General features: G+C 45.4%; 2 protein-coding genes across 17 annotated transcripts in view; one reads left to right on the top strand and one right to left on the bottom strand.

Annotated features, from left to right (window-relative positions):
- The window catches only part of SORBS2 (sorbin and SH3 domain containing 2), a 289436-nt gene that overhangs the window by 32709 nt on the left and 236248 nt on the right, over positions 1 to 20479 (top strand). The gene's annotated exons all lie outside the window — the stretch shown is intronic.
- LOC146057563 (uncharacterized) lies at positions 8302 to 10261 on the bottom strand. The gene is made up of 2 exons (XM_083168944.1): positions 9199 to 10261; positions 8302 to 8987 (listed from the first exon to the last, which is right to left on the bottom strand). Exons 1-2 carry the CDS (start codon positions 9812 to 9814, stop codon positions 8518 to 8520), a joined length of 1086 nt encoding a protein of 361 aa, XP_083025070.1. The 5' UTR covers positions 9815 to 10261; the 3' UTR covers positions 8302 to 8517.

The following is a 20479-nucleotide window of genomic DNA, read 5'->3' as shown; positions in this document are numbered from 1 at the left end:
AGTGCACAGGTGTGTTAGAGTAGACCCATCAATACCTACATGTACTGTATCTGTAGTTCCTGACCTTGCTAGCCTCTGGTAGCACAAGAAATAAGCTGCAATAAGCAACATCCAATATGTCCGGCTGTAATACAGATGGCACGGCTGTACTAAATTTACAGCTTACATCATGCATTTTTTATTGGTTCTTACAAACCTAGTGAGCTCAGCACAAAATAAAACCCCGATAATGTAGATCTGGCAATAATTAAACATGTCTATTGATCTTTTTTATGTTGGCTCTGTAGTAATTGAATGAATGCAATTCCCAAGAAACTGGTGGATAATGTATGTCATGTCATAGTAGGTGTGTGTGTGGTAGAGCATCATATACCTGCACAAAAGAAGGTTTGGGTTTATACTTTGTTAAAATATTATCTTTGTAAAATAAAAAGCCTGCTTCTTACATCTAAATATTCCATGTGCCATTTCTACGTATTGGAGATCAATTTAATTCTTCTCTATAGATTACTATAGTATAACTGTATTTTATTACTTTACCATTATTTAGCCGTTTGTGCTATTAATGTTTGTTCAGATATATTTGTCGCCCTCTTACCTCAATGTAAATGAGAAGGAATGGACCCACAACGCTTTTTTTGGTTATGGTAATCCATGCTTACCTACTCTTTTAGGGGGCCATTTATTAAGGATTGCATATACTATGCGATCTGGGTGGGATATTACCTCCCAGGATCGCATTGTAATATTCGATCCTATCACAGGGATGTATGATCCTGCAATGTGCTCAGCATGGTGCCGGGGGTCTGCACATGCCTGGTTAGCGCTGACACGCCCTTGCTGACTCCCACTGACTGCACTGCCCCGGTGACAGTGCAGTCTGAAGCCCTTAGGCTACAATGGGCTACCACCATCTCAGAATGGCGGTAGCCCATGGACCTGAATCGATGCTGCCCGATGTTGATACATCGGGCAGCTTTGCATCCTCCATAGTAATCCTATGGGGGATACAGCCGTCGGCGGGGTAGGAGGGATCGGAGACTCCTGCTGCGGTCCCTCCTGATACATTCAGTTGATACTTAATATTTGCGGCTAACCCCCGAAAATGGGAGACGGCCACTAATTGCTGGTAATTACCGGCCGTATTGAAAATAGGGCTGCTTAGTAAATTAGGAATCGCCATTCTTTTGAATGGTGATTCCTATTCGTAGATACAAATATGAATGTGCCATGTATACGAATTAACATATTTTCAGGATAGTAAATCCCGAAAATCCGAATACTGTACGTATAAAATAGGCATATTTTTTTTAAATGAATATGCCTATTTTATACATATTTTTGTTAGTAAAGTTCCCCCAATGTGTCAAAGCGCCAGGATGTGAGATGTGTTCCAGGTGATGCATGCCCGCGGGCGAGTGCATGTTTGTGCATTTCCTGTATGTCACAGAGACTAAGCGATCAATAGGTCGACTGCTATTGGTCCTTCAGACAGAAGGTCGGCACATGGAAAAGGCCAACATGATTTCATGATTTCTTTTTAAACTGACTCCATACTTTATCATTCCAGTGGTCATAGAGGAAGAATATAAATGCGACGAGCGCAGCGAGGTGCCGTGGCCGAAGCATGGCGTGCGTACGCTGTAACTAACGCAGTGTCCATGTCTACATACGCCAAAAAACCCTATAAAACTCACTGTCGACCTTTTGGCTGTCGACCCAATGCATGTCTACCTTTTTTCATGTGTCGACCTTCTACCTGTCAACCTATTGACTGTTGACCTTTTATGCTTATTTAAGATGCTAGAAAATAGGGTACTTGTGTATTATCTGGGCGCCCGATTTTTTCCTTGCATGCCACTACTTAAGGCATGCAATGCGATGCAATGTGATTTTTCGTTGTAAAGACCCGATTTTTTTAACCCCTTCCTGACAGAGCCAGTTTTTGCGTTCCTGACAGAGCCCTTTTTTTCAAATCTGACATGTCTCACTTAAGTGGGGATAACTTTTTTTTGCTTTTACTTATCCCAGTGATTTTGAGATTGTTTTTTCGTGACACATTGTACTTCAAATTAGTGGTAAATTTGGGTCGATACAGTCTGTGTTTTTTTGTGAAAAATACCAAAATGTCGTAAAAAAATGGAAAATTTAGCAATTTGCAAAATGTTAAATTTTCTGCTTGTGAGACAAATAATCATACCACTCAAAATAGTTAATAACTAACATAGACCATATGTCTACTTTATGTTGACATCATTATTTCAACTTCCTTTTAATTTTTTTGGACACTAGAAGGCTTACAATATGAATAGCAAATTCTCAAATTTTCAAGAAAATTTCAAACACTGATTTTTTTAGGGACCAGTTCAGTTCTGATGTGACTTTGAGGGACTTGTATGTGAGACACCCCCATAAATGATACCATTTCAAAAACTGCACCCCTCACAGTATTCAAAACAGCATTTTGGAAGTTTGTTAACCCTTTAGGTGTTTCACAGGAATTAAAACAAAGTGTAGGTGAAATTTCAAAATTTCATTTTTTTGCAGATTTGCAATTTTAATACATTTTTCTAAGGAACACAGTACATTTTACTAGAGAAATGTGACTAAAAATTGATTCCCCCAATTCTTTTGTTTTCATAAATATCCTATATGTGGCCCTAGTGTGCACGTTGACCAAACCACAGGCTTCATAATAGAAGGAGCACCTACTTGATTTTGGAGCCTCCTTTTTATGAGATTATTTTTTAGGCACCATGTAGGTTTCTAGGCACCATAAGATGCTAAAAGTTAGGAACCCCCCCACAAGTGACCCCATTTTGCAAACTACACCCCTCAGGGAATTCATCTAGGGGTAAAGTGTACATTTCAAACCCCCAGGGGTTTCACCAATTTTGATACAAGTGGGCAGTGAAAATGAAAAATTACATTTTTTTACACAAAAATGCAGTTCTGGCTCAAAATTTTTCATTTTCAGAAGGTATGAAGGAGAAAAAGCACCCCAAAATCTGTGCCCCAATTTCTCCCGAGTACGACAATGCCTCACATGTGACCAAAAAATACCAGTTGGGTGCATGGCAGGACTCAGAAGGGAAGGAGTGATTTTTGGATTTTGCAGGACAGATTTTGGTGGAATGAATGGTGGGTGCTATGTTGCACCAATACAGTGGAACCCCCCCCACAAGTCACCCCATTTTGCAAAGTACACCCCTCAGGGAATTCATCTAGGGGTATAGTGTACATTTCAAACCCCCAGGGGTTTCACCAATTTTGATACAACTGGGCAGTGAAAATGAAAAATTACATTTTTTTACACAAAAATGCAGTTCTGGCTCAAAATTTTTCATTTTCAGAAGGTATGAAGGAGAAAAAGCACCCCAAAATATGTGCCCCAATTTCTCCCGAGTACGGCAATGCCTCACATGTGACCAAAAAATACCAGTTGGGTGCATGGCAGGACTCAGAAGGGAAGGAGTGATTTTTGGATTTTGCAGCTCAGATTCTGGTGGAATTTTGGTGGGTGCTATGTCGCATTAGCAAGACCCCCCAAGCACCAATACAGTGGAACCCCCCCACAAGTGACCCCATTTTGCAAACTACACCCCTCAGGGAATTCATCTAGGGGTATAGTGTACATTTCAAACCCCCAGGGGTTTCACCAATTTTTATACAAGTGGGCAGTGAAAATGAAAAATTACATTTTTTTACACAAAAATGCAGTTCTGGCTCAAATTTTTTCATTTTCAGAAGGTATGAAGGAGAAAAAGCACCCCAAAATCTGTGCCCCAATTTCTCCCGAGTACGGCAATGCCTCACATGTGACCAAAAAATACCAGTTGGGTGCATGGCAGGACTCAGAAGGGAAGGAGTGATTTTTGGATTTTGCAGCACAGATTTTGGTGGAATGAATGGTGGGTGCTATGTTGCACCAATACAGTGGAACCCCCCCACAAGTCACCCCATTTTGCAAAGTACACCCCTCAGGGAATTCATCTAGGGGTATAGTGTACATTTCAAACCCCCAGGGGTTTCACCAATTTTGATACAACTGGGCAGTGAAAATGAAAAATTACATTTTTTTACACAAAAATGCAGTTCTGGCTCAAAATTTTTCATTTTCAGAAGGTATGAAGGAGAAAAAGCACCCCAAAATCTGTGCCCCAATTTCTCCCGAGTACGGCAATGCCTCACATGTGACCAAAAAATACCAGTTGGGTGCATGGCAGGACTCAGAAGGGAAGGAGTGATTTTTGGATTTTGCAGCTCAGATTCTGGTGGAATTTTGGTGGGTGCTATGTCGCATTAGCAAGACCCCCCAAGCACCAATACAGTGGAACCCCCCCACAAGTGACCCCATTTTGCAAACTACACCCCTCAGGGAATTCATCTAGGGGTATAGTGTACATTTCAAACCCCCAGGGGTTTCACCAATTTTGATACAAGTGGGCAGTGAAAATGAAAAATTACATTTTTTTACACAAAAATGCAGTTCTGGCTCAAAATTTTTCATTTTCAGAAGGTATGAAGGAGAAAAAGCACCCCAAAATCTGTGCCCCAATTTCTCCCGAGTACGGCAATGCCTCACATGTGACCAAAAAATACCAGTTGGGTGCATGGCAGGACTCAGAAGGGAAGGAGTGATTTTTGGATTTTGCAGCACAGATTTTGGTGGAATGAATGGTGGGTGCTATGTTGCACCAATACAGTGGAACCCCCCCACAAGTCACCCCATTTTGCAAACTACACCCCTCAGGGAATTGATCTAGGGGTATAGTGTACATTTCAAACCCCCAGGGGTTTCACCAATTTTGATACAAGTGGGCAGTGAAAATGAAAAATTACATTTTTTTACACAAAAATGCAGTTCTGGCTCAAAATTTTTCATTTTCAGAAGGAATGAAGGAGACAAAGCACCCCAAAATGTGCCCCAATTTCTTCCGAGTACGGCAATGCCTCATGTGTGACCAAAAAGTGGCAGGACTCAGAAGGGAAGGAGTGATATTTGGATTTTGCAGCACAAATTCTGGTGGAATGATGGTGGGTGCTATGTCGCATTAGCAAGACCCCCAAAGCACCAATACAGTGGAACCCCCCCACAAGTGACCCCATTTTGCAAACTACACCCCTCAGGGAATTCATCTAGGGGTATAGTGTACATTTCAAACCCCCAGGGGTTTCACCAATTTTGATACAAGTGGGCAGTGAAAATGAAAAATTACATTTTTTTACACAAAAATGCAGTTCTGGCTCAAAATTTTTCATTTTCAGAAGGTATGAAGGAGAAAAAGCACCCCAAAATCTGTGCCCCAATTTCTCCCGAGTACGGCAATGCCTCACATGTGACCAAAAAATACCAGTTGGGTGCATGGCAGGACTCAGAAGGGAAGGAGTGATTTTTGGATTTTGCAGCACAGATTTTGGTGGAATGAATGGTGGGTGCTATGTTGCACCAATACAGTGGAACCCCCCCACAAGTCACCCCATTTTGCAAACTACACCCCTCAGGGAATTGATCTAGGGGTATAGTGTACATTTCAAACCCCCAGGGGTTTCACCAATTTTGATACAACTGGGCAGTGAAAATGAAAAATTACATTTTTTTACACAAAAATGCAGTTCTGGCTCAAAATTTTTCATTTTCATAAGGTATGAAGGAGAAAAAGCACCCCAAAATCTGTGCCCCAATTTCTCCCGAGTATGGCAATGCCTCATATGTGACCAAAAAATACCAGTTGGGTGCATGGCAGGACTCAGAAGGGAAGGAGTGATTTTTGGATTTTGCAGCTCAGATTCTGGTGGAATGTTGGTGGGTGCTATGTGGCATTTGCAAGACCCCCGAAGCACGGTGAAATGATGAACCTAATAATCCATAGATGTGTGGTATATTTTAAAACACTCCTTTATACATAGGCCGGGTTTGTCGGGGCAAGTTTCACAGTGGAAAATAGTTTCCTTTCTTATTCCCTTTTTATAGCAAACTTTGCACCTTTTTTGTGTCCTGCCCTTTCTTGCAGTGGAGGGGATTTCGTTCGGAAAATGCTGCCCTGGTACAATACGGGGGCCAGTACTAGAAGTACTGGGGCCCTCTGCCTGCTGGTTCCCAAATACTAGGCCCTTTATGACTTCCTCTTGAAAGTGCATAAATGTCCCCCTCTGGCCGGTAGAACGGAATAGCACGTAAGCGTTATACAGTGCCATCTGGATGATAAATACCACTTTTACACCAGAATACCGGATCGGACCCGGGAAATTGAACACGGGATATTGCCAGGGCATGCCCTGCCTCAGACCCCATTTACACTGCACTTCAATCCGGGTTATTCCCGGGTAAGGCCCTTTCACACTGAAAACGGATCAGCCCTGTCTTTCCTTGCTGGTGTCATTAAAAATGGACCTTTGGGCTGTTTGAGATGAGGTCACAAGAAAGGGAAAAGGGAGGGGGTGGGTTCTGCTCCCAGCATTGCAGCAAAGATGGCAGACGGAGTAGCTGTGTTGCAGTTTGTTCTGTACTTTTCTGCAATAGAGAGTTTGAAGCAGCTTCTCACCCTGTGCTACTTGCTTCACACTTGGAGTAGGAGAGCACAATTCTTGGCTGAGAGGTCTAGATCTCGGCACCAATATTTGTGCCGCAGGAGAGCGCTGATATCATCCAGCCTTACCTCGATTTTGCGGCTGACGACCATGCGGGATCGCAGGATCTGGGTCAGAGACCGGTGCCACGGAGAAGCTTTCATGCAGACCGTGGAATCTTTTCAGGAGGAGCAGTGGATGGCCCACTTCAGGATGTCACGTGCTACCTTCTATTATATCTTGGATCTACTTGGACCAGTCCTGACTATGCAGACCACCCACTACCGTCGGCCCATCAGCCCAATGCGGAGATTAGCCATTGCCATTTGGTGGTATGCTACCCCTGGGGAGTACCGCACAATCTCCTGTTTGTTTGGAGTCGGTATTGCCACTGTCTGCAGGATCATTTACCAGGTGACACAGGCCTTTGTGGATACCCTGTACCAGCGGTTCATCTGTTTGCCGGAAGGACAGCGCCTTGATGACACCATCCAAGGCTTCCAGAGGCGTGGTTACCCGCAGTGTGCAGGTGCTATAGATGGGACCCATATCCCCATCATTGCTCCCCGTGACAACCCTGCGGACTACTATAACAGGAAGGGGTGGCATTCTATTATACTTCAGGCTGTTGTGGACCACCAATACCGGTATGTACATATTTACAGTTTCCATATTAGGAACCTTTGTAAATGAATTTTAATAGCTCTAACGATGAAAAATATTTTTTTCCCCCATTTAGTTTTACAGATGTCTTTATTGGCTGGCCTGGGCGTGCACACGATGCTAGAGTGTTTGCTAACTCTCAGCTGTATGAGATTGGTGAGGACAAGCGTGGGGGATGGCTTTTCCCTAGACAGGTAAAAATATATTGTACACATTTTTTTCCTCAGATGGACCAGACTTGCCTGCCTGTTCCTCTCCATGCATGATTGCTATCACCTGTGGTAATACCCTATTTTTTTAAACATTTACAATTAGCTCCTCGCAGGTGATTGCAATCTTGCAAGGACAGGATCAGGTGTGATGGGCCCATGTTTTTTATTCTACTGTGGTTTAGACGTGTGTGGTTTAGACGTGTAATATTTCTTTATAGTAACTATACTCTTAAGGCTGCTTTGTATAAATAGTGACAATCGCTATTTTTTTTTTTAATAGAAATCTATTTTCATAGATGAAGTAGAGATCCCGGTCCACATAATTGGGGATGCTGCTTACCCTCTACTACATTGGCTCATGAAGGGATACACACAAAATGTTGAGTTGTCCACGGAAAAGATAACCTACACCCACACCCTAAGTTCTGCTCGTATGGTAGTGGAAAATGCCTTTGGCCGGTTAAAAGGACGTTGGCGCTGCCTGATGAAGAGGAACGATGTGGACCTACAGTTGATGCCCCACGTAGTTGCAACCTGCTGTATTCTACATAACATTTGTGAAATACAAAAGGACCACTTTCTTCCAGAGTGGAATGTGCAGGACACAGGGGGCAATCCTGAAGCAGCAGATTATGAGGGGGAGCATGTTGGCAGTGCAGAAAGAATCAGGGCCACCATTGCAGCAAACCTTACCTCAATGATTTGAAATAAAAATCAGACACAAATCTTCCAGTTGTTTGCTTTATAATGAAAATATGCATCAAACTGTACATACATTTCACATCTTGTTTATAGATGTTATTCATAATGAAAGACCAAGATATGAGAGTCCAACTGGGAATAAAGAACAATTGTAAAACTTTGTGCCCATACAGTTTAACGTCATAGGACACATTATAAAATAGAACTGTATGGTGACTGCTCCTATATATAGAGAATCACACAAATCTTAAGAAATAAAGTGCAACCTTTCTAAAGACTATAAAAACATCAGTGCAACCTTTTGAAAGATTTGAAAAATAAGTAAAGTGCAACATTTTGGAACAATATTTTAAGACTAAAAGTTGAAAACTTAGCTCAAATTCCGGTACACGGAAAACTCTGGGGACTCTAGGATTGGTGGGTCACTACTAGCAGCACTATTGCCAAAGTTATAATTGGGCCCTCTATATTCTGGTGTCAGCTGGTTTGGTTGGGTGTTAGTAGATGTGGCAGGATTGAAACTGACACCTCTATTGTAATGATCATATGGGTTGGGTGGGTACTTAGGTGGGTGGTGGGGATGTGGTGCAGGTTGTGTGAAAAAACCGCCAAATGTACGTTCTAAAAAGGACATTTGCCTATCTTGCATTGCCAGCAATTGAGACATAAATGCCTGCTGGTTCTGTCTCTCAGCTTCCAAATATTTGTCCATGCGAGCATCCTCCTTTGCTTGGACATCAGTATCCAATTGGCGTAGATGGTCAACTATCACCGATGTCATCGCTTTAGCCGCTACTTCAGACCGATTAAGCTTTTTCTTTTTGGCAGGAACGCTGTACACTGTAATTTAAAAAAAAAATTAACATTATACTTCCATGTTAAGTGTTATATAATAAACAGCAGTTTTGTTTGCCAAAATGTGCTAGTGGCCTTCTTCCACCTGCATGCTAGCAACATACTGCAACAGATACTGGGCCTCATCCCGCCATAACCCCACGTTGGTTGTTTTTACTATGTCAAATGTGTGTAAATATATAGAATGTCTACTTACAATTAGAACGTAATGGAGTGCTTCGATTGGGGAGCGTCGTCTGACTGTTTTCTTCCACAACATCATCTGTGGCTGCTTGGGCGCTGTCAGACTGCATGGAAGCATCCATTATATTCTCTGCTGCACCATCATCACCAAACAGCAGCGGTGAAGCCGGGCTCATGTGTGCTGACATCTGCGTGGCTTCAGAAGGCATTGAGACTGGCGGGGACAGCTGGGAAGCCTGGGTAGTCGGTACATCATGGCTGTCCTGGCTGTTGTCCGTCTGGCTGCAATGGGGTGCTATGGAGGAGGACAGGGCTACAGGGTTGCAGAGTGCCGTGTTTCCAAAAGCACTGTAGCACAGGTCATAGTGCACCCAATCGGGCCTAGCTGCACCACTTTTCTTGCGCTTCTGGTCATTCACTTTGCAGAACTGCTTCCGCAGAGATTTTAATTTGTTTACAACCTGCTGTTGGGAGCGATGAATACCTCTGGATGCCAGCAATTCTGCAATATTGCGATACACCACTGCATCCCGAACGGTGCCGGTCATTTGGCGGCGAATCTCCTCATCTGCCCTGATTTGCAGGAGCTCACGTACCTCCTTGTCAGACCAGTTGGATGTATTGGACATGATGGCTCAGATCAGGCTTGGGGTCAGCCAAAGTGGAAAACACTGCACAGGCAGTGTGTCAGATCAGGCTTGGGGTCAGCCAAAGCGGTTAACACTGCACAGGCAGTGTGTGCTGCAGCAGATGAGACTGGAGTGTGCTTGTAGCGTGGTAGCGCGTTAACGCTGCTGCTGCGCTGCTACATGCGCCCTGTGCGGGTCTCCAGCTGATGACATCATCTGCCAGAGCCGCAGAAGCTCCAATCAGCTCTTTGCGCCCCTCTACCCACCAAATAACCCGGATAATGGCCGTTTACACTGCCCTGAGCCCCGGATAAGCCCCGTGTCCGACCCTGAACATTTGCCGGGTCAGATTCCCGGGGAACAGTACCCGTGTTATTTTTTTTCACCCCATTTACACCATGCCCTGCCCCGGACTGGAGCGGCAATATCCCGGGTCCAAAGTCTGGTGTAAAAGGGGTAATACACGGCCAGCTTCTTGTACCAGATTTTTGTTTTCCGCAGGCACTGTACGGCTTCAGTACCTGATCTGAAAGATCCACTCCGCCCATGTACCTATTGTAATCCAGGATACAATTAGGTTTTGAGGTGTGGGTACTGGTACCTCGTACAGGGACGGAGGTGGTACTGTCTCCGTGAATTGTTGTCAGTATAAGGACATCCCTCTTGTCCTTATATTTGACCAACAACATATTTTCGGTGCATATTCCCCTGCTTTCACCCCTTCTCATTACTTGGGCAATGTGCGTTTTTGGGAGGCCTCTTTGGTTCTTGCGCACAGTACCGCAAGCTGCTGTACCTCTTGAACCAAGGGCCTTAAACAGGGGGATGCTAGTGTAAAAGTTATCCACATAGAGGTGATAACCTTTATCCAGGAAGGGGTGCACTAAATCCCAGACAATTTTTCCACTAACACCTACGAGGGAGGGGGGGCATTCTGGCGGTTCAATTCTTGAATCCTTCCCTTCATATACCCTAAACCTGTGGGTGTACCCTGAGGTGCTTTCATACAGCTTATACATTTTTATGCCATACCTTGCCCTCTTACTGGGAAGGTACTGGCGGAATTTAACCCTTCCTTTAAAATGTATAAGGGACTCGTCTATGCAAATGAATTTATCTGGGATGTACATCTCTTCAAATTTGGCACTGAAATGATCAATGACCGGCCTGACTTTGAATAGCCGGTCAAAGGTGGGATCATCTCTGGGTGGGCACTGTGCATTATCGTTGTAATGCAAAAATTTAAGGATCGTCTCAAATCGAGCCCGGGGCATGGCCATACGGTAAAATGGGGTGCTGTACAGAACATCTGTACTCCAATATTGCCTAATTTCTGGCTTTTTTACTATGCCCATATGAAACACCAGACCCCAAAACGTCATCATCTCTACTGCATCTACAGGGGTCCACCTAGCAAATGATGACGTGGGGTTTTGGGCAATAAACTGCTGGGCATATAAATTACTTTGGTCCACCATTAAATTTATAAAATCATCAGAGAAAAAGACTTTGAAAAAGTCAATTTCTCTGAGACCTGTGGAATCAAATTGGATTCCTGGCATGGCCAAAAACTCAGGAACCTGGGGCTCAAAATTGTCTGGTGGTGGGGTCCATACGAGATCAATTATTGGGGGGGGGGTCTCAGCTGCTCTACGGGGGCGTCTTTGAGGGGGTCCCTCATCACCAGAGGAGGAAGAGGAGCTTAAGGCGAATCCTTCAAATTCCCTGCTTGCATCACTGGCTGTGTCAGAGTCAGAAGCAAGCATGGCATATGCCTCCTCCACTGAATACATTCTTCTGGATGACTGGGATGACATTTGGGATGACATTTGGGATGCCATTTTTATTTTTGTGTTACTGGTAGTGAAATGTTTCAACACGTGTATAGTGTAGGGGGGGGTACAAACTTTATTTCAACCAGGGGGGTATGTAGTGTGTAGTGTGTATGTAGTGCAGAAAAAAAAAATACTTTATACAAAAAAAAAAAAATGAAGGGGTTAAAAAAAAAAAAATTGAAGGGGTTAAAAAAAAAAAAGGTCCTGCGCCAAAAATTGAGCACAGATGTTGGTCAGTAACGTCCGTCACTGAACAGCGCTCAAAGGCAACAGGAATTTGATCAAAAAAAAAAAAAAAAATAGATCAACCCTGTGCCGAAAAAGATGATCAGTGATGTACGTCACTGATCAGCGCACAGCGGCCACAGGACACCCCCAAAATCACAGTGTGTGTAAAAAAAAAAATTAAAAAAAGACCCCACAGCACACACACAAAAAAAAAAAGGTGATCAGTGATGCGACACTGATTACCAGTGAGGGGCAGCAGGTGCACAACCTTTGGTGCAACTGACAGTGCAACTGGCAGGTATATATAAAAAAAAAAAAACCTCTGCACCCCTAAAAAGTTGCTGATCACCTCAGATATAGTGATCAGCACAAAAGGCGGGGGCAGCAGACACAAAATTTAGCACTCTCTGTCACTCTCTCTCTCTATCTCTCTATCTCTCACTATCTATCACTCTATGACACTACAGCAGCAGCACTGACAGTTATATATATGAAAAATAACCCCTGCACCCCCAAAAAGTTGCTGGGGGTGCACAAAAGGGGGGCAGCAGACACAAAATATAGCAGTCTCTATCACTCTCTGTCACTATCTCTCTCTATCTCTCTATCTCTCACTATCTATCACTCTATGACACTGCAGCACTGACAGGTATATATATCTATAAAAAATACCCTGCGCCCCCAAAAAGTTGCTGATCAGTTAATTTATACTGATCAGCACAAAAGGGGGGGCAGCAGTCAGTTATATAAAAAATATATAGCACGATCTGTCACTATCTCTCTATCTCTCTCTATCTCTCTCTCTCTATCTCTCTCTAACTCTATTACACTGCAGCAGCACAAAATATAGCACTCTCTGTCACTAGGCCTCTCTATCTCTCTCTCTCTATCTCTCTCTCTCTCTAACTCGATGACACTGCAGCAGCACAACACAGCACATGATGTCACAAGATGAAGCAAGATCCCAAGCAGTGATCAGGTAAGTAGTGAGCAAGGTTCTGGTCAGTAAATGGCGACAGCTGGGCACGGTGACCGCACTGCACGCTATTCCAGACCGGAATGGCGTCTGCAGTGTAGTCCCCGTTAGTTTAAACCCCCCTCCATGGCTGTGATTGGTCCGTCGATCCGACGGACCAATCACGGCCTTTGGGGGCGGGCGGGGTGAGGTGGGGTGACACCAGTGTCACCCTTACACCCCGCGGTGATTGGTGCTGTACTTTACAGCACCAATCACCTCCGATCCCGTGTCACCGGCGAACGTTATTCGCCGGTGACACAGAAAACGCTGTAATTGGCTGTTCACACTGAACAGCCAATCACAGCGATCGCCGACGGGGGGGCTGCATCGCAGCCCCCCCTGGGCATGCAGGGACATGTCTGCTGTCAGGGACAGCAGACATCGTCCCTCTGTCACTGCGTCTCTAGACGCAGTGACAGTTAGAAGTCATGACGTATATATACGTCATGTGTCGGGAAGTACTTCCCGGCCATGACGTATATATACGTCAAATGTCGGGAAGGGGTTAATTGTATAGTCACCCATGGGTGATTTCATACCCCCACTATCCAACTACGCATGGAGTTGATTTTATATAGTGTGGCGAGCCACGAGCCCGAAGCGTGGCGAGCAGATGTGGATTAATTTACATGTATTCTGCATCCCCTCGCGGGGCTCGCCACGCTTCGGGCTCAGTGGCTCGCTGCACTCGCCACACTATATAAAATCAACTCCATGCGTAATTGGATAGTAGGGGTATGAAATCACCCATGGGTGACTATACATTTAAAAATCTGGTCTTTACAATGAAAAATCGCATTGCATTGCATGCCTTAAGTAGATACAATGAAAAAATCAGGCGCCCAGATTAGGTAGCGAGTTTGTGAGCTTAAATAACAGACTTATTTGCCATCTGTGCAAACGCTTTCTGTGACCATTTGTGCATGCTTTGCTAAACGTAATTACTTAGTTTAAAGTACAGTCACCTATCACACTTGCTCCTTACCACCATTTTCAAGCAGTTATAGACTTTGGCATACTGTATAAAAAAAATTTACACTGGTCTTTCAGCACCATCCATTTCAGCAGCATGTATCTTGCCGCCATTTAAGTAGAATCATTTTAGAGGTCCCGGGACCCTAGGCTGCGCTAATGTTAGTGCTGGGTCTGCAGAGACATAGTCTTTTCACAGGAACTTGCTAATATTTTAAAGTTGTGTTGGCATGGAACATACATACACCTCTCAGCCCAGGACCGAACAAATACCCTAGACCAGTGGTTCCCAAACTTTTTTGGTTTAAGGCACCCTTTGGGTCTCCATGATTTCATCAAGGCACCCTTAAGCCAAAATAAATACCGAACCGTCCATTTTTTTAAGTATTTGGATCAAAATAATGCTTGTAGTATTTAGATCAGCTAAAAAATACTTAATTTGTTTGCAAAAATATTAAACATAAATTCAAGGAAAAATAATAAATTTTATACAGGTCCTGACTTTTCCAGCGGGACTCCATGGCTGACTTGCATCACCATACTTTAATATGGTGAGTGCAATGCATGAAGGGATGGAAAGTTCTGCTTTCTGCTTCTCAGTGTCGTTCAGATTTGCCAGAATCTGAACATCAGTGCAGAAAATGCATGCAAGCTAAAATGTATTTCTGAGAGTAGCCCTATTTCCACAGGCAGTGCTCTATCAAACGGACGCGCTCCCTCAGCTTGCGCTCTATCCCACTGATGCTATCCCTCACCCCGCACCCTACACTGACCTAATCCCACACCATGCAGCCTGAGCATTATCACACTGACATGCTCCCTCACTCTGTGGCCTGCGCAATATCACACTGACGTGCTCCCTCACTCTGTGGCCTGCGCTCGATCATACTGACATGCTCCCTCACTCTGTTGCCTGCGCTCGATCATACTGACATGCTCCCTCACCGTTCTGCCTGCGCTTTATCATACTGACATGCTCCCTCACTCTGTGGCCTGAGCTTTATTACACTGACGCTCCCCTAACCGTGTGGCCTGCGCTCTATCAAACTGACATGCTCCCTCACCTTGCAACCTGCACTCTATCACACTGACGCAATCACTCACTGTGCGGTCTGTGCTCTATCACACTGACTGGCTTCCTAAAACCTCCACCCCTGTAGCCTAATCCCCATCTCACCTAGACCCTCCCTGCTACTGCTTAACTCTCTATACCCCCCCCCCCCCAGAAGCCTAGCCCTAACCCACATATACACACACACACACATATCACTTTTACCATCAAAATAACAGTGAAGTCTGGCTGGGTAGGCCAGGAAATGCAGCAGCCTCTCCTCTCACAGTTTGCATAAAGCAGCAGCTGGCAGCTGCCATATTCAACGCTAGCTCCGCCCCCGAGTCCTGTGAAGCTCCGCCCCATGTAGCCGAGGCCGTCCTTCCTTACCCAACCCTGTCGGGTGTTCCGGGGGCTGAGGGAGAAAGCTACTGGAGGTACTGACTGGCGTGGGGGCCCTGCTTTGGGCAAACTCAGATGAGTTGTGCCCCTTGACACCCCCTGTCATCGGACATGCAAGCCCCCCCCCCCTGTCACCTGATAACAGCCCCCTGCCCTAGCTGACTACACACACTCGCTCACTTCACATCTGCCCACCCACCTGTCCTGAGTGCATCGATCCAGCCTGCCTGCACTGCACGTGCATGCTGGCTGACTCGGACTCTGCTCACAGTGCACCGTCGGTCACGGCTCAGCTGTGACAGTGCTGCGGCACCACAGGGAGCCGCGGCGCACAGTTTGGGAACCGCTGCCCTAGACATACTCTTATTTAAACCCACATCTGGCAGAAGTGCCATATCCACTTATTACCAGATCCTACATACACCTATAGATCTGACAACTAAACGCACAGGCTTGTCTATATGGTTACAAATCTTTCCCCAATTTACAATGAAACACTTATTACAATCCTTCTTATACTCATGGATAACACTACCGTCCTCCATGTATAGAGATGTTTTATAACATCTACCATAATGGGTACCTCACCCCACACAGACCATATGTTATGGGCATCTCTGACATCGATACCTGCTCAAAATGTGGCAGCTCAAACTCCACATTTAAGCACTCTCTGTGGGATTGTCCACTCATATCGCATTTCTGTTAACAAGTGCAAGGCTTTTCCATAACTTAACTCTTGAGCCATCTACCATTAACAGCGGATTAGGCCAATGGTTCTCAAACTGTGGGTCCTGACCCCGAAGTGGGTCCCGACCTTCTCAGCATGGGGTCACGACTCCATGTTGCTGACTGTCAGGCTGATGACTTTTGTAATCTCCGTCAGTGATTCAGGGGGAGATTCTCTAAGCGAAAAATGCGGTAAAAACCCCGTTATCGGGGGTTTTAACGCATTTTGGGATGCTGTAAGCATCCCCCGGCGGGGGGCATCGCCAGAAAAATCTGGCGTTGCCCCATAGAAGCCAATGGGCTTCTACTGCAACCCTGCGCCGACGCCCCGCACGGACCCCCGCCGCCCCGCATCGCCCCCTCCCCCCCCCTCACCTGTGTCCGGGCAGCACAGAGCTGTGCTGCCCAGACCTGTGACCTCCTCCCTGCACTGATCCTCTTCCGGGTGCAGGGAGGAGGAGAGCCCGGCGCAGCAGCAGCAGTGCCGGGTGTGTGAGGGAGGGGGGAATCGCCGGGACCTGCTGGGACCCGGCGACTCTCACCGCAAAGGACAGCTCTTAACGCAAGAGCTGTCCTTTGCTATAATTATCGCATATGTTAGAACATATGCGATAATTATAAATGCGAAGGGGGACAGAGATTCTTAGAGAATCTCCCCCTCAAGGAGTTGAATTGTCTGTTATTTAGACTCCTCCCATCATTTTGAGCCTCCACAATGCTGCCATGTATGTGCTGTCTGCTGACTACACATGTGATGTGCTGGCCTTCTGCAGTAACTTGCTGGGGTCCCGTAATTATTTTTATTGTCTGATGGGGTCCCAGAGCGAAATAGTTTTAGGACCCCATGATTAGGCGATACTAGGAATTTTCCCTGCCAACACAACGATCCTACGAGATAGCAGGAAACTAATGCTTATTATTTCAGCAGTTGCCCGTTAATGAATCTTACACCGGTAGATCCACATGGAACCCCCCACTATTCAACTGTTCATAGCAAAGCTCTTCCATGTGTTTCATATGTAATGGGTGGAAACTCGAAACATCTCTCCAAAAAGAACGCCCAGAAAAAAAAATCAGATATGGGAAGGTTTTATTGATTCATTATCAATTGACCTCAAAACATAGATTCACAAATGTTTCCGCTCCACTCAATAGTATGAAACTCGTATTGTCTCAGGAGATGTTCCGATTGACCTTCCCACATACGAATCCAATACTTGATGCGTGTTATATTCTAGTCACGTCCATCCAAATCCATACTGCCCATGTAATCCGTAACTGTTATAAATGCCTGTATTCTTTTCCCTATGAGACAAAGCTGTACATCACTTGTATACTACTATGCTCAACTGTATTTGATGCCTGAATTTTTAATATGCTCAGTATGGGCTCTGAATGCCCCAAATACATTTCTAAATACCCTATAAAATAAAAGGCTACGGCTGCTCCTCTCCTCTATAGGGGGAATTGAATTGTTTTGTGTGCCGAAGGCCATTAGATAGCACTCAGGGCTGCCGCTAGTAATTTTGGGGCCCGGGACTGACCTTCAGCCCGGGCCCCCAGGGAAACCCCCCCCCCCCCCCCTCACGCACGCGGCACCCCCCTCGCGTGCCGGCACCCAGCCAATTACTATTACTTACCTGTGGTGGCGGCGCAGCTCTTCTCCCTCCAGGCGTCGGGACTCGGACGGAGCACTCACTTCACAGTGCAGCCTGCAGAGCGCCGAGTCCCTCTGCATCCTAGGCTCAGTGCTCTGCAGGCTGCACTGTGTATTGTGCGTGCCTGTCCGCTGGTGCCGGGTGGCATTGTGCGGGTGGGGGTGCCGTGCCACTGTGGGGAGCTGCCAAGGCCCCTCCAGAGGCCGGGGCCCAGGACAGCTGTACCCCTGGCACCCCCCTGTCGGGGGGCCCTAATAGCACTTATTGAGCAATTTAAGTGTTGATCCATTTGGGAGCACACAGCCACGGTGCTGACAAGGCTGTTATGATGTTCCGTCATTTTGAGAGGCTGGTTACTAGTATACAAATAATTGATAGGGGTTGAATGGTCATGCTATAACAGTATTTAATATAAGTAAATGGAATGGTAATGCAACTCCCAACCTCTTTCCAAAGTCAGGGCATTCACTATATAGTAAAAGAAACAACTTTTCTGCAAGTTAATCTGTTTCCTTTAGCAGTGTTTGCCAAGAATTAGCTCTGTGTACTTGGCAGTAAAAAAAAAAATAGTGCTCTTTCTACTTAATTTATAAATAGACAAATGTCATTTTGGTGGAGGCAGGACTACACAGTTGGCAGCCACGGGATAAAGTTATGTTGATTTTCATGTTGACCGTGGCAGTACAGCTTAAACTGCGTCCATTCCAAAGCAATATTGAGGCAAGTCCTTTAAAGTGATTGAGAATGCCTGTGGCAATATGACCGTGCTTCAACCTTTACTGTAAAATAACTGTAAAAACATCTGGGTAGCTATGATTATCTTTATCATCTTCCTCGCATTCTAAAGAAGCAGGGGCGTAACTAGAAGTGTGTGGGCCCAATAGCAAAATCTTGAATGGGACCCCCAGCCCCCCTCTGTCACTACAATTCCCCATAAGGGGGCAGGAAAGAGAGGGTGAGAGACCAAACGGATGCCAGGAGGAGAGAAGGGAGTAAGAAGAGATAGAGGAAAGGCTTCATGAAAAAAAGAGGAATTGAGCGAGAGGGTGTCAGAGAGCGAAGGGGGAGGAGAAAGAGAGAGTGTATGTCAGGGAAAAAGAGAGTGTGTGTCAGTGGGGCAGATGTATTAAGCCTGGAGAAGAGATAAACTGGAGATAAGTGAAAGGAGATAAAGCACCAGCCAATCAACTCCCAACTGTCATTTTCAAACACAGTTCATTGGCTGGTGCTTTATCTTCTGGTACTTTATCTCCAGTTTGTCTCTTCTCCAAGCTTAATACATCTGCCCCATTGAGAGAGAGAGACAGTGTTAGGGGACGGGATGTACCAAGCAACGGCGGTATATCCCACCACCCATCTTGCAATGCTTATCGCATATGTACTGATATATGCGATGAGCAATGCAAAGGGCAGCTCTCGATAAGAGCTGCCCTTTATGATCCCTGCGGCTGCCTGGACTTCCAGTTCTGTGACCCGGGAGTCCTCTATGCATGCTGGTGGCGGCGGGGCATGCTGGGGTGGGTACGTCATGGATCCCTCACACAGCAGCACTTTAAAAACATAGAACATTTGTAAAACCTAGTACATGTAAATACCCAGAAAACAGTTTTTTTTTTTACCACATTTTTTCTTTAGTACATGCCACCCAGAGAGAGGGAAGGTGAAGCAGAGCTGCCGGACTGCTGGTGACTAGGGATAGGGGGAGCAGCGGGCCCTTAAATCAGCCAGGGCCCCAAAGCAGCTGCACCCTTGGCCGTTACACCACTGCTCAGAAGACAATGTCTACCTTACACTGGCGTAAGATGCCAAGACCAAACATGTCAGCTGTATAACCCTTTATTACCTGCACAAGTTCAATGGTGATTTCCTGAGCATGCATACACACTGTACAACTGGGCTGTATGGCACCCTGTGCCAGCCACGCCGCCTGAGAGCGTGAAGTCATGCCAATGGAGAGGGACCACCAACTGCAGAGATCTGAACAGCATTGCCCAGTGCATTCTAATTAATACAGTCCCTAACTGAGGGGTTCAATTAGTAGTGATAGTAGGAATGGGGGATGTGCTACAAGCACTGCTATACTGTATAAAGTGATTACATAATTCTTATTATGCTCAATCACATTAGTGTTGACTGCATTATATACGAGTGCCTCTCCCCCCTTACTGATTGTAGCAGCCTAGCAGGTCCCCCATCCCTTTTTTTTATACCCATTTTTACACCCCTATATCCATGCCCCACTGATTGTAGTTGAATGCAAAGGTTCCTGGTATGCTGTATATGGTGGCAGTTTTACCAGGGGTCAGGAGAATAGAAATTGTGAAAAGAAAAGAGAATGGATATGCGTGGCCTGTACAGTGGCGATGTGATTGACCAGGAACAGTCCATGAAGGTTATGTGGCTGGTTCTGGAATTTGATAAGCTTGCCTAAAAAGGTACTTAAAAGAGTGTAAAATATTCTATTGATCCCAGCCATGATTGTAGCATATGGATGTTATACACTGTACTTAAAATAATGCTGTCCTTTATGCAGCCTTTTCAATGAGCCCCCTGGGACTCACAGGGCCCTAAGCAGCCGCTTTTACTGTCTTGTGGTAAATATGCAAATGGTCTAGACTCTCCGGAAACATTAATTAGAGCATACTGAAAATGTTCCAATACCATTGTGTGGCAATAATGCAATTAATTTATCTCAAGTTTTTGCAGAATTACTGTAGGAACATGGTGCTTGAAGCCAAGGCTTAATGATCTAGCATATTTTCCATTTGAGGA

The sequence above is a fragment of the Crinia signifera genome, chromosome 1 (genome assembly GCF_055691185.1).
Source record: "Crinia signifera chromosome 1, ASM5569118v1, whole genome shotgun sequence".
Taxonomy (NCBI): domain Eukaryota; kingdom Metazoa; phylum Chordata; class Amphibia; order Anura; family Myobatrachidae; genus Crinia; species Crinia signifera.
This window is presented reverse-complemented; position numbering and strand designations above follow the sequence as displayed.

Coding starts and splice junctions, on each gene's coding strand:
- LOC146057563 (XM_083168944.1), bottom strand. CDS start 9,814: ATGTCCAATACATCCAACTGGTCTGACAAGGAGGTACGTGAGCTCCTG. Junction 8,988..9,198: donor CACTCCATTACGTTCTAATT/GTAAGTAGACAT, acceptor TTTAAATTACAG/TGTACAGCGTTCCTGCCAAA.